The sequence below is a fragment of the Zootoca vivipara genome, chromosome 11 (genome assembly GCF_963506605.1).
Source record: "Zootoca vivipara chromosome 11, rZooViv1.1, whole genome shotgun sequence".
In the NCBI taxonomy this organism is placed as follows: Eukaryota; Metazoa; Chordata; class Lepidosauria; order Squamata; family Lacertidae; genus Zootoca; species Zootoca vivipara.
In genome coordinates this window covers 7338396-7360950 of record NC_083286.1, presented here as the reverse complement: position 1 = coordinate 7360950, position 22555 = coordinate 7338396, and the positions used below count along the sequence as shown (strand labels likewise).

General features: G+C 44.3%; 1 protein-coding gene across 6 annotated transcripts in view; it reads right to left on the bottom strand.

The window, feature by feature from the left end:
• NTRK2 (neurotrophic receptor tyrosine kinase 2) overlaps positions 1–22555 on the bottom strand; it is a 181867-nt gene that overhangs the window by 6297 nt on the left and 153015 nt on the right. For all 6 annotated transcript variants that reach the window (XM_060280086.1, XM_060280088.1, XM_060280091.1 and 3 more), the window contains one exon: positions 21179–21413. In XM_060280086.1, the coding sequence (XP_060136069.1) occupies positions 21179–21413 (235 nt within the window). The remainder of the gene's footprint in view (positions 1–21178; positions 21414–22555) is intronic.

Below are 22555 nucleotides of genomic sequence, written 5' to 3'. Positions count from 1 at the left end.
GTAATCTGGGGGACCGGGTTTGCGTCTCCGCTCCTCCACATGCAGCTGCTGGGTGACCTTGGGCTAGTCACACTTCTCTGAAGTCTCTCAGCCCCACCTACCTCACAGGGTATCTGTTGTGGGGGAGGAAGGGAAAGAAGAATGTTAGCCGCTTTGAGACTCCTTCGGGTAGTGATAAAGCGGGATATCAAATCCAAACTCTTCTTCTTCTTCTTCTTCTAACCTCACTTCTCGCAGTGAGGGAACCACCAGAAGGCCCTTGGAGCTGGATCTCAGTGTCTGGGCTGAATGATGGGGTGGAGACGCTCCTTCAGGTATACAGGACCAAAGCATTTAGGACTTTAAAGGTCAGCACCAACACTTTGAATTGTGCTTGGAAATGTAGACTCTTTAAGACCAGTGTTATATGATCCAATACCTGTATATTTACCTCTCATCATAAATGGCATCTGCTGCAGGGCAGGTGACCATAACTTGGCCAAAATGACCTAGCAGGTCAGGATGGGGGGGGCGGGGTCTGCAAGCTCTTATTAGGCCTGTGGGTCAGACGTTCACCAGTAATGTTCCAGGCTTTGACTAAGTTGTCAAAAGCTTTCCATTTATTTTAAGGCTCAATTCTTATTTCAAGGCTCAATTCTTATGATGATGAGGAAAAGTTACCCAAACTTAAGAAGTTACAGCATTACTAATACTGGCCTTGTCATCTCTGGGATTTAGGAAGTGGGTGCTGAGGTTTTGTTTCATACAAGTATGAACACCAGAAACTAGGACTGGCCTTGGCTCATTGTTATGCCAACACATATAGTAAAACACCTGTTTAAAGGCTATGCTCTAAAACACACACACACACACACACACACACACACACACACACACACACAATCTATGCAGAGAGTGTTCATCAACATGAAGATTCTGTACCCTGTTGACTCTTAACCATACCTGTATGGGATGCAAAACACGATAAATCTGTTTGCTTTGTAGCTTTGGAAAGGGAAGAGCAGCATTTCAACTGATAATAATCAATTACTTATCTTTGGCTACACCAGTTGACTTGTTCACTCTTGGAGGAAAGCCCACGGTATGATGTTGAGGTGGGAATGGGAAATTCAATGGGGATAAATGGGCCTCTGATTCTGGCTGCCACTACCTTCCCTACTGACAGCAGAACTGATTAGCCCAAGAATGGCAAGCCTGTAGGAAAACAAAATCCCAAACCCTGCTAAACTTTTGCTAATATTCTGCTGAGTGAGTGAACCAGACGAATCCATCTCTGGGTCTTTCCCTTCCAGTTTGAACAACATCTGAGGTATCTGCTGCTAAAACCATACCATTTGAGTTTAAAACCATTACATTTGAGATTAGCCTTCATCTTTGGGAATTGTTGCAGCTTTCCTGAATTGAAATCAAAGGCACTTTGGAAAAACAGCCAGAATTGTGTGGTGGCTAGAGAATTTGGTTTAGGCACAAGAAAGCATTCAAATCTATGTTCAGCTATAAAGCTTACAGGGTGACCTTAGGCAAACCCAGCCATCTGTTATGGGTGCTTTAGCTGAGTTTCCTTCCTTGTGGGGGGTTAGACTGGTTGACCCTTGGGGTCCCTTCCAACTCTACAATTCTATAATACCTCATGCTAAGCTTATAAACAGCTGTTGTCTAATAAACAAGATATAAGTTGTATAGCCTTTTATACACTAAACAGTGATTCATATTAGCAAACAAGAACCCTCGTGGTTCTGATCCCCTCTCTTCAGAGTTAGTTCATTGGCTTTTTAATGATCACAGTTTGGCTATCCCTCTAATTAAATAGACAAATATAATTCAGCATCTCGTATTGATGCTGTTCCAGCACTCACTACTTCCTTGTAAGCCAATGTGGGCAATAATCTTTGCACAAGAATATTACTCATTTTGGGGTTGTAGTCATCTTTTCAATCTTGAGATTTTTTAATTTGTGGTATTGTCAAATGTACAAATACCACAGATTCTGCCCTCCCCACAATCCCTGCTTACTAAGTCTAAAAGAAAGGCATATTTTCTCCAAAATGATGAACTGTTTTTACAATTGGTGCAATATTTTCTGGTTGAGAGGGCAGAAAAGGGATATTTAGCCTGGAAGATACTCATCTGGTGTTCCTTATCAGCTCTTTACTCCCTGTTACAAAGACACATTAATGTTGGTATAATGGCGATCTGTCATTCAGCTCGGCATGCCATTTGTTTTAAACGAGAAAACTCATTCTCTTCCCATTCATGCCCACTCTGCTTCTGCAACGGCAGAAAACACTGCCTGCTTTTGAGGGAGCATGCTGTATAGACAGCTATGGCACTGCATACTAATTGACACAGTTTAATGATTTCTTTCCCTAATGCTCTCTCCTCCCTCTCTGCTCGCTGCTCCCCTTACTTGTCGGATCCTAGCACATAAGGCTTGCTACCATGGAAACTAAGTCTCCGAATGTGCAAACCTCACCACATCAACATCTCGAGCATACTGCTGGTGAATTTCAAAAAGGTACATCGGGCTAGAGGATAGACAAAAAGAGGGGGATTTCCTTAATGGGCATGCTGTTTAGGGTCCCGACAGATTTATTATGGCCAAGAGATCGACACTCGCACATGTATCCCACCAACCCATTGTGCTAAAATGGTACATTATTATATTGCATGCGCATCCTGCTTACTACGCAAGAAACTAGCAGATCCAAAATAGACCAGCAAATCTACTTCTCATTCCTTTACCAAGGTGGCAACCCCTTAAAGGCAGAGATTCCTTCCTGCGTCTGGGGAAGTTTAATGACTCAGAATAAATGTGTTCCTGCCACTGGTACAAGATGTAAGCAGTACAGATGCCAATCTGTGAAAACATTCTATTGAGCCAATTCAAATGATGCCTGAGAGATCTACAGGTGCTACCCAATCATAAAAATCAGAACCAGAGGGAAGCTGACTCAACAGGTGGGCAAGGCCCTTTGCCAGCAGGGTGATTAAGGGGCAATGGATAAGGCTGAGCTAGAGCTATTTGCCAGAGCTCACATGCAGCCCACTGCAGGGGCAGGATCCAAATTTTTTAAAAATAAATTGGACTTGGAGAGCAACACACAATTGGAATAAATGCACTGTACAATCATTGTTTTACCCTGCTCAGTCATTTGTAAAGTTTAATATGCACACAGGCAGGATGGCTAGGGCAAAGGAGCTATAGATGCCACCATTCTGAACAATGGGGCTATCTCAAATTCCTGCCGCTAGTGGTTTAAGTCTAATTGAGAGTGCTTCTTCTCAGGAAGCTAAATACTATTATTTATTTTATTGATAATTAGCTTTAATAACAAAGTTCTTCAAAACAGGACTGCCCACCTCACCCTCACTGTTCACAGCAAAGGCACTTGGAGTGCCTTAGTGAAATACCTAAGCATACTTTTGGGGTTAACAATAAACTTGGGCTAACTTCAGATGTAACTATAGTTTGGCAATGTGTGAACAAGCCTTGCACTTCCTCTTTCCTCCCACCTTCATGAACTGCTGAGTTACTTCCTTTCTCAGCCACATCATAGTTTGTAGTTACACCTGAATCATCAAACTTGTATTTGCCCTCCAAATAAAGACAGGAAGTCACAACAGTCAATGTGGTTTGCCATCTTGGTTTTGGAGTGTATGTGCACAGTTTGTTGGCACGCTATGGGCTGCATGGAAGAGAAAGTAATTCGTTGGCCCACTTTGCACATAATACTAAGCTATTTATAATATATATATATATATATATATAATGGTTTGTTTTACAAACCATGAGTTATCAACAAGTTGTTCCATGGACAATGAAACAAATCATGGTTTGTTGCTCCAAAATATGGTTTGTTTTCTAGCTGCTCTTGCTTCACATCTTTGTAGTTTGGAGAGCTCTTGGGTGGGGTTAATGGACGGAGGGTGTTATGCTCACATGGAATGCTGAGCCATAGTAAAAACAGATCAAGGTTCATAAGCAAACAAACCACAAACTATGGCTTCATATCACAGTTGGTTTGCAGTAAATAAATACTATTTAAGCTGTTGGGCAGGGTTCACACATAATGCTAAATCATGGTTTAATAAACTATAGCTCAATACACTGTGATTTAGTGTTACTTGCAAATCAGAAAATGCAGCCCTCTATTTAACAGTTCCTGTTTTCCAGGAATCTGGAAATCAAAGAATGGTTCAGGTTCTTTTCAAGAAAAATAAATGGTTCATTCTGAGTTTGGGCTCTGGTTCAGTTTTATTCCTACAACTCACACCAGCACGACTCCTTATTGACCTTGTCACCTGCCTTTAGCCATCTGCATAGGGTGGGAAACAAATGGCGCAGTGGGGGGAGGCTCAAAATAAAAGTATATTTCTTTGGCAGATAAGAAGGTACAATGCATTGGGGGTTGCAGGCAAGCAGCAATAAACAAGAGGAAGTCTGGAATGATAAGCAAACATTTTGTTTGCTTTGCATTTTCAGGGGGAAGTGGAGGCTTCGCTCCTCAGAAGACAGTCAACTTTGATCTTTAAATAACTTCCTCCTAATAACTGTAATTTAACCTTCCTGTGCCCAGCAGTCTCCAGATTCTTCTAAGACTCTGGGTGGTTGCTTCGCAGAAGGCAGCAGAGAGTTTCTATGTAATTAAAATTACAGCTGCAGAGAGCTATTCGTTGAGCTTTCAAATCTTGGTGCCAAAAACAACATCTCTACTTGTGAGGGCAGACTCCTGAGATGCCCGAGACTCTAAATTAAAACTCACAATGCACAGTGATAATAAAGCCGCTGTTCCAAGATTGGCACAGGAATGAAGAAGGGTCACGTCTGCTTTCCCCCTGAACCGGAGCTTTCAAATTCACCTTCATTCACCATGCTCTTCCATTCATTGCAGTGCCATCTAAACAAATACTTTCCCTTCAATAATTCTACAGGTGCCTAGTATGAGAGGGCAAGGATTTTATTGGATCCAGAGTTTCAGGGCTCCTTCTTGCCTCCTACCTGTGCAAAACTTAAAATTACCATCACCTAGAATGGAACATTTTTGCCCTCAAGGGATTGGCTCGGAATTTCTATATGCTTCTGTACGGATCACCCAACAAATTCCCAATTGCTCACAAAAAGATAGTGTCCATAGCATACTGGTTTCTTCTTTAGAGAAGATTTGCTATGTTCCCATTGCAGATCTAATTTCTATTTTTTCATGGCCAAGTTAGGATCAGTTAGCAGAAGTGGGGAAGGGGAGGGATGGACAAAAAAAAAAGACTTCCCCCACAACAGTCAACATACACAGGCAATGAAAGCAAATTTATAACATCAGAAGTCTCCTTTCTATGTGGAGGGATGCTACCAGAAACTATTTTCCAGCGTGGTTCAATGACCACTTGTAGAAAGTTATTTGGCTTCTAGGCAGGGGTCTACCCTACTCTCCTTCCCAGGCTTTGGGGCAGCTTTGTGCTAAAACTGGCACCAATGACAGCTGTTGTCCTGGGGCTTCTGCACCTTTAATTAACTATTAAAGGTGTAGGAGCCCTGCCCACTTTTGCATCTGGCCATGCCGGCTGGGCCCAGTCCAGCTTGGTAGATCAAGCCCACTCCACTCCCACTTTATACTCTTCTTTGCTACCAGAGGCAACAGCATAATCCATCTGCAAGCCCCTACTTTACATAATCCTCGCTTCATGGCATTTTTATGTCCAACGACTCTGGGGTAAATGAACTAAGAATACTGCTAGGACGGGGAGCCATTGAAGGTGTGCTAAAAGTAAAGGCAACCACCACACTGTGTAGCAAAATTAACGTTTGAGGCTGAAGGAAATCTCCACGCGGCTGTGAACGGGTGGGGCCTGCTAATATACATAGCTGTTATCTGTTAAATCGTGTCCTCCCTCAAAGAGGGCATGTGTTGCAGTGTGACCTGGAAACCGAACCCTGTGTTGTGGGTGGGTACGATTGGATAGCCACAACACCCTATTGGTAGGTCTCTTGTTGCTGGGTGGAATCAGGCCAATGGGACACTAGCCAAACCGATCAAGGGACCTATATATGCCCATGCACATGACTCAGAACTTCCTCTTTTGGCCAGTGAATCAGAACACCCGCTCACCTCTCCCTACTTTTAGGGCTTGAGCGCTTGACCTTGCTATGCCTTTGTGTGTCGTCGTGTCATTGGGACAGGGGCATGGCAGGATTTTTTCCCACTTGGCTGATTGGCTGGTGCCATTTGGGTTTCGCCTGCCGCGTAGCAAATCGTCACAACTTGTAAGGTTGCAGATTGGCTCTGCTTCGGGTGATAGGGATCGCCATCCCTATGTGAAGGGTATTCCATTAAAGGAATCCAGGGACTCAATGGTTTGGTCAACCCTGTGAGGGGGTTGTGCCCGTGCCTGAGTCCAGGGAGACATCTGGGTGGTGGACATAGCTTGTTCCCGGCTTTCCGCCATTCCAGGTGTTCACCCTAGGCTGACCTATGCTGGTGCCCTGGGTCAGCTCTACCTGCAAGGGTGCAGGGAGCTAGTCGAACCAGAGCTATGCAACCACTCACCTGATGTAATCAATAAAGTTGTGGCCTAAATTCTGCCAAAAACCAAACCAAAATTTGAGTCTTGTCTGAACTTTTTTATAGGGGGAGGTTTAAAGGTCTACACATGCAGTGTTTCTCCGAAAATAAGGCACCGTCTTATATTTATTTTTCCTTTTTAAAACCCACAGTGGCTTATTTTCAGGGGATGTCTTATTTTTTTATTACGTGTCCAGCCTCACCTCTTCCTTGGGGCCCTCCAGAACTGCGCCTATCACTATGTCTTATTTTCTGGGTATGGCTTATATTGCGCAAATGCTTAGAAATCCTGCTATGGCTTATTTTATGGGTATGTCTTATTTTAGGAGAAACAGGGTACATATGCATAAACTTCTTCCAATCTAAAGTTACAACACAATACTAATTATACCGTGTATGGTCCTTCCTTCATTACCTATTCATTAGGCAAGGAAACAAAGGACTCTCTCTTGTTAAATGTAGACACTTAAGAATGTTGTTTGCAACCTTAGGAATTTAGCTGCTCCTAGCACAAGATAAGGCACAAGGCCTCTAGCCTGGCTAATTAGATGAGGTTATAGGTCTCTATGTGCATCAGCTGTATTTCTGCACCCACTCTGCAGCCCTCTGGGAAAAAAAAATCCCTCTGTCATCCTCTAGATCCTGACATGACGCAATGGCCAAACCAGGCTGTGACGTTGGAGCAGAGCTGAAAAGCACATGTGGGGAAAAGAGCTAATTTCATTTGAGTACCAGTTGCCAAAATAGCATCTAATAAAAAGCCTTCAAACTGTGACAGTTCAATATAAACACCCACAAGGATGCCTTGGCAGGCTGCTTGACTCGTCACCAGCTTGCTCCTGCTTTTCCTGTGCGAGACCTCGACACAAAACTCGCCCACACAGGTACGCAGCTGCGTAGTGACAGCGGAGACCTGCAGGTGTCTGTGAGTACTGCCATTTCTGAGGGGAGAAAGAAAGGCAACTTATCCCTTGCTTTAAGTGTTCTATCGGCAGCTAAACCTGCTGCCATTATTTATAAAAAAAGAAGGGGGAGTAAGAACTCTGTTGCCATACATCGACTCTTTTTAATGTATAGACATTTTATACTAGAAATAGGCTTATTACACTGCCATTATCTTTAACAAACAGTGGAATCACAAGGAAATCTACAATGCACCAAAGCCAGAAATAGATTATTGAAAGGTTGTAAGATGGAAGGCAGAGCACAACACAACATGCTAAGGAATGATTTCTTCCTTTCTTTTTCAGTGCACAGATGGCCTCTCAAAATTCTCTACCATATTTGTCAGCTCTCTCTCTCTCTCTCTCTCTCTCACACACACACACACGACTGTTGCACTGTGCAAGCACATCCTTGGGCGCTCTGTGTTTGTGTAAAAGACAGCTACTACAAAAATGGCAGGGAGAAAATTCCATAAAGTGACCCTTTAAACACACTGAGGGTGGGGTCCATGGGCAAAAACAACAACAAAAAAACAATTTCCCCATAAAATGTGTACTGAATAATTTTGCTTCTACAGCGAGTAGGTAGCTCTGAGCATCTCATACTGTGCCGAAATCTGTCATTCTACTAAGAAGTACAATTTGTGCTGGAGAATCTAAGATTAAAACCTAGCAAAAACATATAACATTTATGGAAAAGGTTAGCTTACTCCAGGAAGTATTAGCTTGCTACCAAAGCACAAAACAACCCCAAAGTAGAGCGCCCTTTCAGCCTCCAAGCAGTTAGAGGAGCGTGCAGAAGCTCAGTAGGTTACACCTTCTTGGTAAACACTGGGAAGGTTTGCTTATTTTGAGTCAACCTGGTGACAGACAAAAGCAGATTCCTATGGGGCAATAAACAACCTGATACAGGTCAGTGCGAAGTACAAGTATCCGAGTTTTATTTTCCATTCATTTGTGTGTGCCTGCGCTATTGTTATATTTTGTTGTGGCTTAATTTTTGACAGGCTTTGACTTTCTGGCATTCAAAGGGGGTTGGACTTCTTCCCAGCGCTAAAGAAAGTGTACCTCTCACAAAGAAGCTGTGATTGCTTCTATTATCTAATATGCCCACACCTTAATATTTACTTAGTTACACTTACTCTTAAGGGGGTGGGGATTACATGTTGATAAGAAGTCTTTACTGGTTTTTGGGAGGAACTCAAAGTGTTTCCCCTCAGGGCTTTTCTTTTATCCTGCAAGGCAGCTGTAGGTGACACTTTGAATGAAGCAGAGGGGAAAGGGGAAGTTTAACCATTGCCTTTCCAGTCACTTGTCCTCCCTAAATCCCCCCCCCCAGCTGCGTTCCCATCTGTGCTAGAAAAGATACTGGGACCTCATATCTTTGGACCTGCAAGCAGGGCCGTCTTAAGCACCCCTGGCGCCGTGGTGCGCCGGATCCCTCCGGCGCCCTCCCGCCCCATTTCCCAGCGCGGTGGGCGCAGCGCGGCCGCTACAGGCGCTGCTGCGCAGCGGGCGGGCAGACAGGCACAGCACAGTTGCCGTGGGCGCAGCTGTGCGGCGGACCGGCCGGCCAGCGGGCGGGCGCAGCTCGCGGCGCCCTCCTGGCGGGCCGGCGCCGTGGTGCCCTGTGCCACCCAGCCTGGCCATAGGGCCGGCCCTGCCTGCAAGCATAAAAGGAGCTTAGGGCGACTCTGAGTAGACAAATGGCTACCAAGAAAAAGGGGACCTGGCCTTTGCAGGCAGGTGTCTGATGAATCGGGTCCTCCCTATCAAGAGGGCACGCGTTGCGATGGGACCCGGCAATCAGGCCTAGGTGTTGGGGGCGGGGACATTGGAGCAGCCACAACACCCTATTGGTGGTCCCTCTGATGGGGAGCAATTGGGCTATGGGCATGGCAGTCAAAGAGTCAGAGGGACCACTATTTAGCTGCTGCATGTGACCCTGAGATCCTCTTTTCGGGTCACAGTGCACCGGAACACCCGCCTACCTCTCCCTAATTTAGGGCTTGCACTTGACAATGCTATGCCGTCGTGTGTCGCCTGTCTTTGGACAGGGGCACGGCAGGAATCTTCCCCATTTGGCTGATTGGCTGTTGCCGCTTGGGTTTCGCCTGCCGCGTAGCAAATCGTCACAACTTGTAAGGTTGCGGATAGGCTCTGGTTCTTGTTGATAGGGGTGGCAGGATGCCTAGCCATCCCTATTGCACGGGTATTCCTTCAAAAGGAATCCATGGACTCATGGTTGGTCTTCCCCAAGCGGGGTTGTGCCCTGAGGCAGAGTTCAGGGCGCATCTGGGTGGACCCGGGCCCAGACATCCGTCGGCTCCAGTCCCAGGTGTTCACCCAGGCTGACTCACCGTTTGCTGCCCAGAATCAGCGCTACCGTAGGTAGCTAGCCGAACCAGAGCCTATGCAACCACTCACTTGATTTGTAATCCATAAAGTTGTGGCCTGAATTCTGCCAAAAACCAAACCAAAAATTTGAGTCCTGTCTGAATTTATTTCTAAAGTGAAGCCAAAAACAGGGCAACATGTGACCAAATTCAAACGAAAAGAATGTATTTACAACATATGTAATGTCAAATATACATAATATAATTCACATGAAAACAATTCCAACAAGTCTCTGAGAGTCCCTGTTGATATGAATGGAACCAAATGGCAGAAAGTCATTCAATAAGAAACAAGCTGAAAAGCTTTCTGTATGCAACGTTCCAAAGTAGTTAAAGTAGTCAGTGCAACATTCCGGAAAGACTGTCCGACTAGTTCATTGAATACTTCAGTTACTTTGGAATACGACAAATTCGCTGACTACTTTAACTACTGTTTCTTATTTAATGACTTTCTGCCATTTGGTTCCATTCATATCAACAGGGACTCTCAGAGACATATTGGAATTGTTTTCATAGATTTATATTATATATTCATATAATTATATTATATATGTTTGACATTACATATGTTGTAAATACATTCTGTTCGTTTGAATTTGGTCACGTGTTGCCCTGTTTTTGGATTCACTTTAGTGTTTGCAACACAGGGGTTTGTTTTGTTTCTTACTGAATTTATTTCTAGGCCAGGTTAAAGGGTCTCCACACGCAAAACCCAGAACAACTTTAACACTTTAACAAACAATAGCAAATGACACGTTGAAATTCCTTCCCTACAACACGAGATATTTCTCAGTGACCATGAAATGTACGTAAACACAAAGGAAACAAAATTAAGGTGTTTTATGCAATGATAGTAACACAGGCAAGCCCTGAGAGATAGCTCAGTCAGTAGAGCATGAGACTTTTAATCTCAGGGCCGTGGGTTCAATCCCTGTGTTGGGCAAAAGATTGCAGGGGTTTGGATTCGATTATCCTTGTGATCCCCTCCAACTCTGCAATTCTATGATTATAAGCCGGATCATTCCTGGGCTTCCGGGTTCAGCGCCAGCGCCGATCGGCGGGGTTTCGTCTCGTCTCCGAGACGGCCCGTCCCTGCTAGGAGTGGGGAGGGCAGCGAGAGCGACGCTGCGCCCCTTAGAACCTCGGGAAGGACGTCCCGGGGGCAAATTTGCTCGGCACAGCCCCAATCCGGACTCCCCAACTCTTCGGCTAGCTCTAATAAGAGCTCCGGAGCGAGGAGGGTAGAAGTCGCGGGGGCCATTTTGAGCGGCAACGTTATTCTAGCAGGGAGAAGCTTCAAGCCGAAGGCGGAGAGCGCTGGATTCTTCCGAAAATAAAACGATTGGAAAAGACTGTAAGTAACCTCACGATTTGGATTATAAAACAATTTGGATCTGGGAGAGAGGGGAGAAAAGAGGAAGCCACCCCCCCCACGGCAACAAAAGAGACAGTAAATAGAAACCCGAAGCCGTAAACAGAAGATTTGCAATTCAAAAGGATCCCTCAAAGGCATCAAAGAGAATCTCCCCTTTGATGCAGGGTGAAAGGGGAGAGAGACTGTGGTTTATGACTGCCCTGCAGCAAGAGGTAAAGACTAAGAAAAACCTTTCTTTTCCTCGGGAGCCGGCAGCCCAGACAACCCAGTGAGTTGATCAGGATTTATAAGTCAATTTTTATTCCACTTTGTATTTCTGGACTTTGTGGAATTTCTTTTTTGGTTTAAATGTTTGTGAAATGTGAGTTCGAACTTTATTGTTAATAAGACTTGAAGAATGCAGCCAGCTTGTTAAAATGGAGTCGAGAAAATAAACTGTGATCATATTCCTTGACCTTGGCAGGATTGAATTATGTCAACAAAAAAGTGTTCCCCTGAGTTCCAGCGGTCTGTTTTGACCTTAATGTGGGAAACAAGAATAGAGCTATGTCAAGAGGAGACACGACGGCAAGAGTTACAGCAAAAATTTCAGATGGTGATGGCAGAATATGATTTTTTAGAAGATGAAGCTTTTGACATTGAAAAAGATGAATGTGAGAATGACAATGATGGTGACTGATTTGGAAGGAAAAGATGAAGATGAGGACTGTGATGATTCAACACAAAATGAAGCACACCACGAAAAAAAGGATGACTTTACTCTACAAAAAGTTGGATGGAGTGCCCTGCCTTTGAGGGGGGCACGATTGGTATTATTGGAACTCCAGAACGCCCACAGGGAAGAAGGAAAAAATATGCAGAGAAGAGAAGAAATTCAGGGGTCCTGTATGGTGGCCTGGATGGCAAAAGACTGTAAACAGGGGGTGGGGTGAAGGGAAAGTGATGTTGTGATTATAAGGATGGATTAACAGGTTTATAACTGGTCTGCTGATTATGGAATTTGCTGGATTGGGGGGGTGGAGCCGGTAATCGGGGATGTAAGGTTAAATTGAGAATAGTTATAGTTTTAAAAGTGAATGGATTTTGGAAAATGTGAAAATATGGAGGCTTATAGAGGGAGAAAAAATTAGGCACGGGAAGATAAAATGGGAGTTTGATTTTTCAGTGATTTGAATATTAGATGAAAATGTTAACAATTGATTTATAAGTTGTATAAGATACAAAGGTGTATTTTTATAAAGTAAGAAACTGTTGCAGATGATAAAAAAGGGATGAAAACCGGGGAAGGGGGGGGAGGGGAAGCCCATAAAATATGGTTTTACAATTATGAATGTAAGAAAAAATTTTCTGTTTTGTATTGTTTTTTTCTCTTTTTTTGCCCTTTCTTTTTTCTCTTTTTTCCTATTTCTATTTTTCTCTTTTTTTGGTATGACAATAGATGGTTGGATGGATGGCCTCCTGCGTACTGCCCTGGTTTGCTGGAGCTCCCTGGTGGCAGGGGGGGGGGCTTTGGGGTCAGGGGAGGGGGAGGAGGACAGAAATCCAAGCATAAAATGGACCATCTCTGACTGTTCACATACATGGGATACTTCTGTGGCAGGGGAGGACCCATGTGGGTGGGTAGGAAGGAGGTGGAAAAGGTGTTTATGTATGTACCGTTTTTTTTGTTTTTTTGTATTTTGTAAAATTAATAAAAAGTATGTTTAAAAAAATATATATATAAGCCGGATCATTCCTTTCCCCTTCTCCTGCAGGCCAAATTTGTCAAGATCTGGGGTTTGCATGCCAACCAAATCTGATGCTTATAATTTGTTATCATTCCGTTTTCTCTTTCACAGAATAAGAAAGGGAAAAAATGCTATATGTCATTCATGTCTTAAGACATAGTGGGCTTGCTTTTAAAAAAGAACTATCATTTTTTTTACATGTTTGTTTCCTGCACTGGACAACAGAAATACTTTCCCAGCCTATCTGTTGTACGATTTCAGAGAGGCTCTAAACAAACAAACAAACAAACAAACAAACAAAGCATTTGTAGCTAACACCATGCAACAGCACAACATGCCAATTATCCAAAGGTTATCTCTCTCCACAGTTGTCCCTGCAGCGTCTCTTAATAGCTGTGCCGACAGAGTGCAGAATATCATTAACAATCTGACAGAGCAGAAGGGGCCGGGCCTATTTGCCATGTAAACAGGCAAGCAGCAGACAATAATTTTGGATGCAAACTAATATATATCTCAGCAAATCAGTGCAGGCGTCATGGAGTGCCGGTTACTAACACATTAATAAAGGCGGTTATGTAGACATTGGTAACCAACACTTGCTTTTCCACTATGCACCGCAGAGCTAAGAGATACACAGATCAGGCAAATGAACAGCTGATACAACAGTCAGTGGCAAATAGGCAGTTTCAGTAGTAAAAAGACACAAGCTTACTATATGCTCCAGTGTCTTTTACAGTTGATCAATGTCTTGCTTTGATCATACTTATACCCAACCTTCTTCCCAAACAACAACGCAAAGAGTAAAAACAATACAAAGATTTTTAAAAAGCAAAATCTTCAAATATCTTCCCAGCTAATTAATTTCAAGGATGCAAGTGTTGTAAATTTTAAGGTTATATATATATATATATATATATATATATATATATATATATATATATAATCGTTCATAAACATGTACATGAATGTACAGGCACATGTCTGAAGCAGCACAGGAAGACAGGCCTGACTGACACCTTTTTGACTCTCTCTGACCAGAATCACACACACATTTCCATATGACTATCAACTTGGGAGCCATAATCCTGTAAGCCGGAGGCTCTGCCAACTGGACATTTCCCCATCAATGGTGCCAGACTGCTAGCCATCTCATTCACAATGGAAGACTCCTCCGAACAAAAGATAGTGATTAACTTTTAGGACCCAGGTGGCGCTGTGGGCTAAACCACTGAGCCTAGGGCTTGCTGATCAGAAGGTCGGCGGTTCGAATCCCTGTGACGGGGTGAGCTCCCGTTGCTTGGTCCCAGCTCCTGCCAACCTAGCAGTTTGAAAGCACATCAAAGTGCAAGTAGATAAATAGGAACCGCTACAGCGGGAAGGTAAACGGCGTTTCCATGTGCTGCTCTGGTTTGCCAGAAGCGGCTTTGTCATGCTGGCCATATGACCTGGAAGCTATACGCCGGCTCCCTAGGCCAATAATGTGAGATGAGCGCGCAACCCCAGAGTCGGTCACGACTGGACCTAATGGTCAGGGGTCCCTTTACCTTTACCTTTAATTTCTCTTTGTGTTTAGGAATTCACACCTGGGAGGGGTGAGAGGAGGACTAGGAGAGGTGTCAAAGGTGCTCAGATTTCTACCTTGAACCCTCCCTTTTCGTGAGGTATTGATTACGTAGCGGTGATGTAGGAATGATGTATTTTGGGGGTGTTTCTTGGTGATGGGAAAACTGATAAAAGTGGAGGTTCTCTTTTGTTCTGGGTGCCTTCCTTGTTCTCCTGCCTGAGGGGAAGGACCCTGTTGCAACAGCAAAAATAAAGGCTTTGCTTCTCAAAATTCTCTGGTTGGCCTCTGTTATATTCTCCGACCGATGGAGAACCCAATAAGGGCTCTTGTGTACCCCATAAGGGAATAAGAGCAGATTTTTGCTTATTACACAAGAAACTTCAGATACCTGGGTAAGCAGGCCTGCTTTAAAATTCTGCCTAAATAGAGGCAACAACCGATTTATGGACATCCAAATGAGAACCATGCACGCACGCATGACGCTGAATCTGGAAGTGACCCTAAAATGTCACTAAAAGGCATGAACGGGGATGGAGATGAACCACTGCTGGAAAGTCAGCACCAGTTAGGCAGCCTGCTGTGGCCACCCCTGCTGTTTATATGGCCTTTGGTGGTTGATATTGCAGGAGGTGATGTTTTCACTCCCACACTGTTTAGGGCCTTGCACTTGGAATTGGGCCTGGTAGTTCACTGGCAGCCAGGATCGTGTATTCAGGACCAGTGACACATGGTCCAATTGGTCTGCCATACTAGCTGCAGCTTCCAGGCCGTCATCAAGGGCAGCCCCACATAGAGCATATGTGTGGAACCCCAAAGCAAGGTCACTAGAGCATGGCCTACTGCAGTCAGGCTATACCGGCTCAGAAACAGCTATGGCTGTCCAACAAAACAAATCAACTCCTAGCTGCTGAGGCCACTTGGGATTCCAGTGACAGATCTGAATCAAGGCACACTCCCAGGCCATGAGTGTGTGTCTTCACGGGGAGTGCAACTCACCCCGCAGATCACTCACCTAATTCCAGGACTTGAGAACCACCCACCCACAGCACTTGGGATTTTATCAGGATTCAGCTTCAGTTTACTGGCCCCCATCCAGCCCATCACTGCTTCTAGGCACTGATCCAAATGTTTCGCAGCCTCTTCTGGTATAAATGGAACGGAGAGATAAAGCTGCATATTGTCGGCATGCTGAAGACACCATGCTCCAAATGCCTGAATGACATCTCCCAATGGTTTCGTATAGATGTTGAAAAGCATAAGAGACAGAATAGACTCCTGGGGGAACCCATGGCCTAAATGTCCTGCAGGCAAGAACAGAACCATTGTAATACCAATGGCTCCAACTCCAAACCCCCCCCCCCCTGAGTCGTTCCAGAAACCTTGATCAACGGTGTCAAAAGCAACTGAGAGATTAAGGAGAACCAACAGGACCACACTCTGTCCCTCTCTCACAGCTTGGTCAATGTGACACAAGACTGCCTTGGTGCTAAAACTAGACCTAAAACCAGAGGTCTGGATAATTTGCTTCCTCCAGACACACCTGTCACTGGTTGGCCACCACCCTCTGAATCATCTTGCCCACAAAGGGAACACTAGAGACTGGGTGAAAGTTTCCTAAAACCTCTTGGTCCTAGGAGGACCTCTTCAGGAGAGGTTGCACTATGACTTCTTTCAAGGAGGTGGACATAACTCCCTCATGTAGTGTGGCATTTACCACTCCTAGTCAATCCCCTCCTTGATTTCATCAATCATAATGGATAGGAACCAACAGGACATGTTGTTAGCCTCAGTACCCCAAGTTTCCTACCCATGTCCAGGATAGGATCATTATCACTATTTGTCTTTATCAAGACAATCATTTCCTCCCATGTTGGTTCAGGGAAATGTTAGGATGTCACTGTCCCACTTCTGCTTTAGAAGAGAACTAGGGCCTTAGAGTGGAGCAACTTTGGACACACTACAATAAAGGAGGGCTAACTAAGAGGTCCTGGGAGCTTTGGGCAATCTAGCAACTGAAAGAAGGCTTACCACACCCCAGAAGAATGGCTAAGAGCAGGCACCACCAAACTGCAGCCCTCCAGATGTTTTGGCCTACAACTCCCATGATCCCTAGCTAAGAGGACCAGTGGTCAGGGATGATGGGAATTGTAGTCCAAAACATCTGGATGGCCGCAGTATGGAGATGCCTGGCATAGAGACTTGCCTGAGTTGGACCTCTGTCTGCTACCATTCTTTCAAAGTTTACCTAGCAGCCAGGCTAGGCTGGTGCAGAAGCCACCTCTCAGCAATTAGGCAGATGAAGGCCAAGACCCTTCTTTTTTAGGCCAAATTAACTTGAATTGTGACAACTAAAGTAGCAGTATTTTACCCATCTCGTTCTGTGTTGCTTCTCTCTTTTCTCCCCTACTTCCACTGTGGGCACTATCGACTATAAACAACCTAACATTCTGATTTTAAGGCTTTTTGACGTCAAGGAACCCTTCCTATATTGCTTTGACCACTGAGGATGTTTAAATAAAATAAAAAATATATATGGCCTTTTAAACTGTGTGTATATGGGGGTATTGTCTTTGTTTGTCACTACTGTATGTTACGTATTTTTGTGTTTTTGTATTGTAAACTACCTTGTGATCCTCAAATGAAAGGCGGTATATAAATTTAAGAAATGTTTAAAGTGGAGTTATGAACTCCATTATATGTTCATAATGGAGCCCCTTCTGAGTTGCAAGGGATTCTGGGGCATGTCCTAGGGCTCTCTAATGAGCATCACCATGTGAGTTTGAAAACGTACCTTAGAATGTGTCCTAAAACAGTCTTGTGCATTCAATTGTCCACTGCTGGGGAAGACAAGAAGTGACTGGCAAGCTGGCTTTGGGGGAAGCTAGTCTGCCGCTACTGATTTATTTATTTCCATTGAGGAGTTCCAGGATTTTCCAGAAGAGAGTTTGAAAACCCTGTTATGGAAGGGTATTTTTCCATGATAGAAAGCAAGAGCTCTGTGCAGGCCCGTCTTACCCATAGAGGCTAGTGGCGCAGGGCACCAGGGTGCCAAGTTCTGGAGGGCACCAGGTGAGAGTCCGGGGAACACCGAACGAGCGAGCTGAATGAGCGAGGGTGTGTGCGCCGTTCCTGCCGAGCGTCGGCTCGGTTTTTCCCCTTTTAGCCTGCAGGCACCAAATTCTGTGGGGCGCCAGAAGGCTAAAAGGGGAAAAACTAAGCCGATACTCAGCGAGAGCGGTGCACATGCCCTCGCTCGCTTGGCACAGGCCCGCTCGCTTGGTGTGCTGCCTGCCATGGCCACCGCAGCACGAAGCAGGCAGCTGAGCCAGGAGGTGCAGCGTCCAGCCTCCGCCTCTTCCCCGCCGGAGGAGCTGCGGCCCTCCAGCCACTGCCTGCCTCCTCCAGCCCTAAAAAAAAGGTTGACAACTCTGGGAAAGGGGGGGCGGGCGCTGGAGGGATCATTGCACCACAGCACCGGATATGCTTAAGAAGGCCCTGGCTCTGTGATCTCTCTTCCTCTAAGGTGACATCCACACCATACATTTAAAGCACTCCTTTGCCATTTTAACAGTCATAGCTTCTCCCAAAGAATCTTGGGAACTGTAGTTTGTTAAAAGTATAGGTACAATTCCCAGCATCCTTAACAAACTACCTTCCCCAGGATTCTCTGTTAAAGTAGAATAAGAGGGGTTTGTTTTTTTAATAAAAAAAAAGTATGGTGCAGATGTACCCTAACTTACCAGATAGACTTATTTTGAAGCTATTGCCCTTGAAGTCCGAAAAGTGCTGAAACTTTGTGGATGCAAATTGGCCAGTGGCAGCCCTTTCCTGTCCTAAAGTCTTAAAACTGCATGTGAAAGTCATGTTCGCTTGTGTGATGTGATGTCATTTTCGCAGTGAAACAATGTACTAGCTCGGAAGGCTAAAGCTTGGGAAGACAACATGTGACAGAAATCTAGTTCAGATGTTTACTAATTGCAAAGTATGGATCACTGGAGGAAGCAACAGACAATGCAAACCAAAATAAGAGTGTTCTTCTTCGGCTCTTAATTAAAACAGTTGTATGAAAATAAATACTGTCCTTGTGTGGTGCTGCAGCTTCCTCTGCCTTGCCACTAAGCCATATGTAACAATTCACTTTTGAAGCAGGATGTCTGCAGACAATCGAACTGCTCAAAATAGGTTCTGTCCTCTCACAGAATCAGGCCACTAAGCGAAGAATGAGCTGGCAGAGGTGGCTAAACCCTGACCACGTGAGCATGACTCTTTATTTACACGTGATCAAAACCAAATGCTGTCAGCCCATGACTTGTTGCTTTACAATAACCACAGCCACTTGCCTCATTAAAAGAAGTTAGCAACAAAGACAGCAATAAATAATCAGTTTAGCACTGAAGCTTTTATCTTTGGTGAAGTCCTTTGTATGCTGATAAACAAATTGATCCATAAGCAATGACTGAATGTTTGTTGCTCTGCAGGGAGTTCACAAATCAAACACAAATGCATGGGAACATGTTTATGTCACCACCGGAAGGTAGGCATTGTGAGATGGCAGCAACATGCAACCCATTAATAGATCAGTTGTGATGCATGGTTTTTAAACTTCTTTGCAGTAAGATCTGGTCTCTCTCAGGCTTAAGAACAGATATGGTGGTTGTGTTATCATTGAAATGACGTGGCAGATCAAACTGGCCAGTCAGCGTTCATTGAGAAATGCTTTTCCCTGATTCATGTCAAGCGAGCTCTCAGGTCTCAGAAGAAACTTGTAAGCTACTCGTGAGCAGGAATAAAAGAAAAGATTAGCCAAACAGCTATTTCATTTCTAATATTTATCAACTCACAGCTAGCATGTTGGATCAGAATCAGAGTTCAGTAGGGCAGTATCTTCACTGAGGAAATAATGTGCCAAAAGCTGTTTCTCAAAAGTTTTCTTTTGAAAAAGAGAAACCTGGCTTTACCTTTACCTGCCTCATTCACAGGGAGTTTTAGAATTTCTTTATAATTTCATTGAGTGTGCTGTTTCCTGATCTTAAAAAGTCTCATGGCAGGAATGTCTCCCCCTGGGCTTTAATTGAAAGGTAGGGCACCAGGGAGGCTGACCACTGAGAGCCTGAGAGCCAGTGTGGTGTAGTGGTTAAGAGCAGTAGACTCGTAATCTAGGGAACCAGGTTCGCATCTCCGCTCTTCCACATGCAGCTGCTGGGTGACCTTGGGCTAGTCACACTTCTCTGAAGTCTCTCAGCCCCACCCACCTCACAGGGTGTTTATTGTGGGGGAGGAGGGGAAAGGAGATTGTTAGCCGCTTTGAGACTCCTTCGGGTAGTGATAAAGCGGGATATCAAATCCAAACTCTTCTTCTTCACTGGTTTTGTTTTTTAAAAGAGGTGCTCCCTTTTACCTTAAAAAAAATCCACACTGATTTCTTTATAAGTAAAAAGATTACTCTTTTCACAAATGAACATCTGGCAGGAGCAGGGGAGGCAGCCTCCCTGGGTGACCCTGCTTAGAAAGAGTCCAGCAATGACATCATTGGGTTTTCAGGGCAGGCGCTTGGGAAGACTAAAGAAGGCAGATCACTGGAGAGATGACTTGTAGAATGAAAGAAAAGACACTCACAAGAACCTTGGATCATCTCAAAAGTAAGTGCAACAAAAATCTTGCACCTCACCCATGAGAATCTTACTTAATTTTTCTTTCCCCTTTGAAAATTTTGGAATGCAATTTCATTTCTCATTAATGGCTGCAGAATATTCATGGAAAAAATGCAGAAGGCATTTTCCAGTAGAATGCTAGTCTGAGACTTTGGCCAGCCAGGAAATTCATAACGCAAGACAAGCTGGCAATATGTGGAGCTGACTATTTTTCTTCCCAACATCTGGTGGTCAGCATGTTATATTCTCTGTGACTATAGAACTGCATTTTTGGATATCATACATAGCTAGAAATCACCACTGAAAATTGTCTCGGTTTATTTAAAAAGCCAAAGGATGAATGTAACATTGCACTATTATGGAACAAAGGAACCAATTCCCCTCTCCCCCCTTGGTGTGCTGATCTGGGATTCTCCTGACCCCCCCCCCCTTGAGCAAGTTTTGTGGGGCCTGGGCAAAAGGAGTGGGGAAAGCCCTGTTGTGCTCCTGCTGGTGCAACTGGCCCGAAGTATGCAAGTGGCAGCCATAAAGTGTATATTATACAAGATGTATAATATTTCAGTTTTGCAGAGTGAAAGATCAGCCTAACAGTTAATGAATTGCCCTCTGGCCCTCAATTGAATTATGACCGGGTAGGGATTTTAATCCAGGTCTCCCAGATAAAAGTCAAATACTATACCCACTGGAACACTCAGCAGGATATATTTCCTAGAGGGTCCATCCTTGACACTTAAAACTCAACTCTACTAACATTTTCTGCTTTGTAGATTTAATAATGTTTTCTGTACCACTCTTTGCACAAGCCACATGGCAGTTTAGAACAAAATTAAGTAAGATAAAAATAATCAGTAAGGTCCATAAAATGACACAACCTCTAAAAAATAATAGCACAACTACTGGCTTCAATAGCTGCAACAAGGTGGCAGACTGAAGCCAAAGTTATTAAAAACAACAAATCACTTACCCTGTAGTAATCTGTGCTATACACATCTCTTGACATTCCAAAGTCTCCTATCTTCACCAGTAAGTTTTCACCAACCAGGCAATTCCGAGTGGCGAGGTCACGATGCACAAAATGCTGTGATGCCAAGTAAACCATGCCAGCTGCAATCTGCTGGGCAATATGTAACATCTGTGACTGGGTTAGCTCAGTTAGATGACTCCCTTCAGCCATCAGAGCTGCATCAGGTCCATGTGCCCTGTATGGAACACAGGAGAGTGTAAGCAGATCCATTGATTCATTTCTTTTAAGTTTAAAACATGCCCACACAAGGAAAGATCCATATGGGAGATGAAGATCCACAAGCCCCAATCTCTTTAAGGACCATCTGCTTTGAAGAGCAGGCAAAGTGCTTATTGAGTTTATATCTCCTATAACAACAGTCCTTCTCCAGGCTAAGAATCTCAATTGTATGATGCTTGAAAACATCAAGGCCTGGATTTACAGACCTCAGGCTCATCCACACTTAGCTTTGCTCTGCATGTCTAGGCACAGGTCCTGACTTTCCCTGCAAAAGCCCACTCTTTACTGCTGAACTGGAGCAAATAGCAATCTGTGGAAAGCCTGAATTGCTGTTTGCTCCAATCCAGCAGTAAAGAGCAGGTTTTCTTGGGGAAAGAGGCAGGGCAAAAAACAAAGCACTTGGACATGGCTGGGAAAGCGCGAGCACATGCCTAGAAAGTGAGGGGCAAAGGGTGAGTGTGGATGAGCCCTTGTCTCTACAAATGAAAGGGACTTGCTGGTCTCTGCTATTCTTAGTTGGCCAAGACTTAGCAGAACACATAGAAAGCCTACATATTCTGCCTTGGGCTCCATGGAGGAAAGCTGAATATAATATGAAACTATTGTAATCAATGCTCAGTATTACCCTCCAAAGCTCTATAGTGGGAGATGCCATTTAAGCTCTGCAAATGGACTCTTAATAACCAAAGTAAAATAAAGAAGGGTATTGCTCAAGTTATTAGCAGACAACACATTAATATATGTGAACTGTCTTGTTTTGCTCATTGCACATCCCTTTGGACAAGCTCTTACAATGCCTGCCACCTCTGCCAGCTATAGGACAGTGGGCATAGATTACAACATACATTCCAGTACAAAGAAAGCAAATTGTTGGGAGTGCATTCTTTCATTAGTCCCAGAGAGAGACTTTGAAACACAAGCATCCTTTCAGGTAAAATAGTCTGCTGCTCATAATCAGGGCATAATCCTCACTACAAACTGTGGAACTATGGTATCTCTGTGAGAACATCAGTAGCAGAATGGTTTTACACCAGTGACAACGCAAATGGCGCTAGGCGAGTGTTCCTGCTGGCTCTGAGCTATCGTCTTTCTGAATAG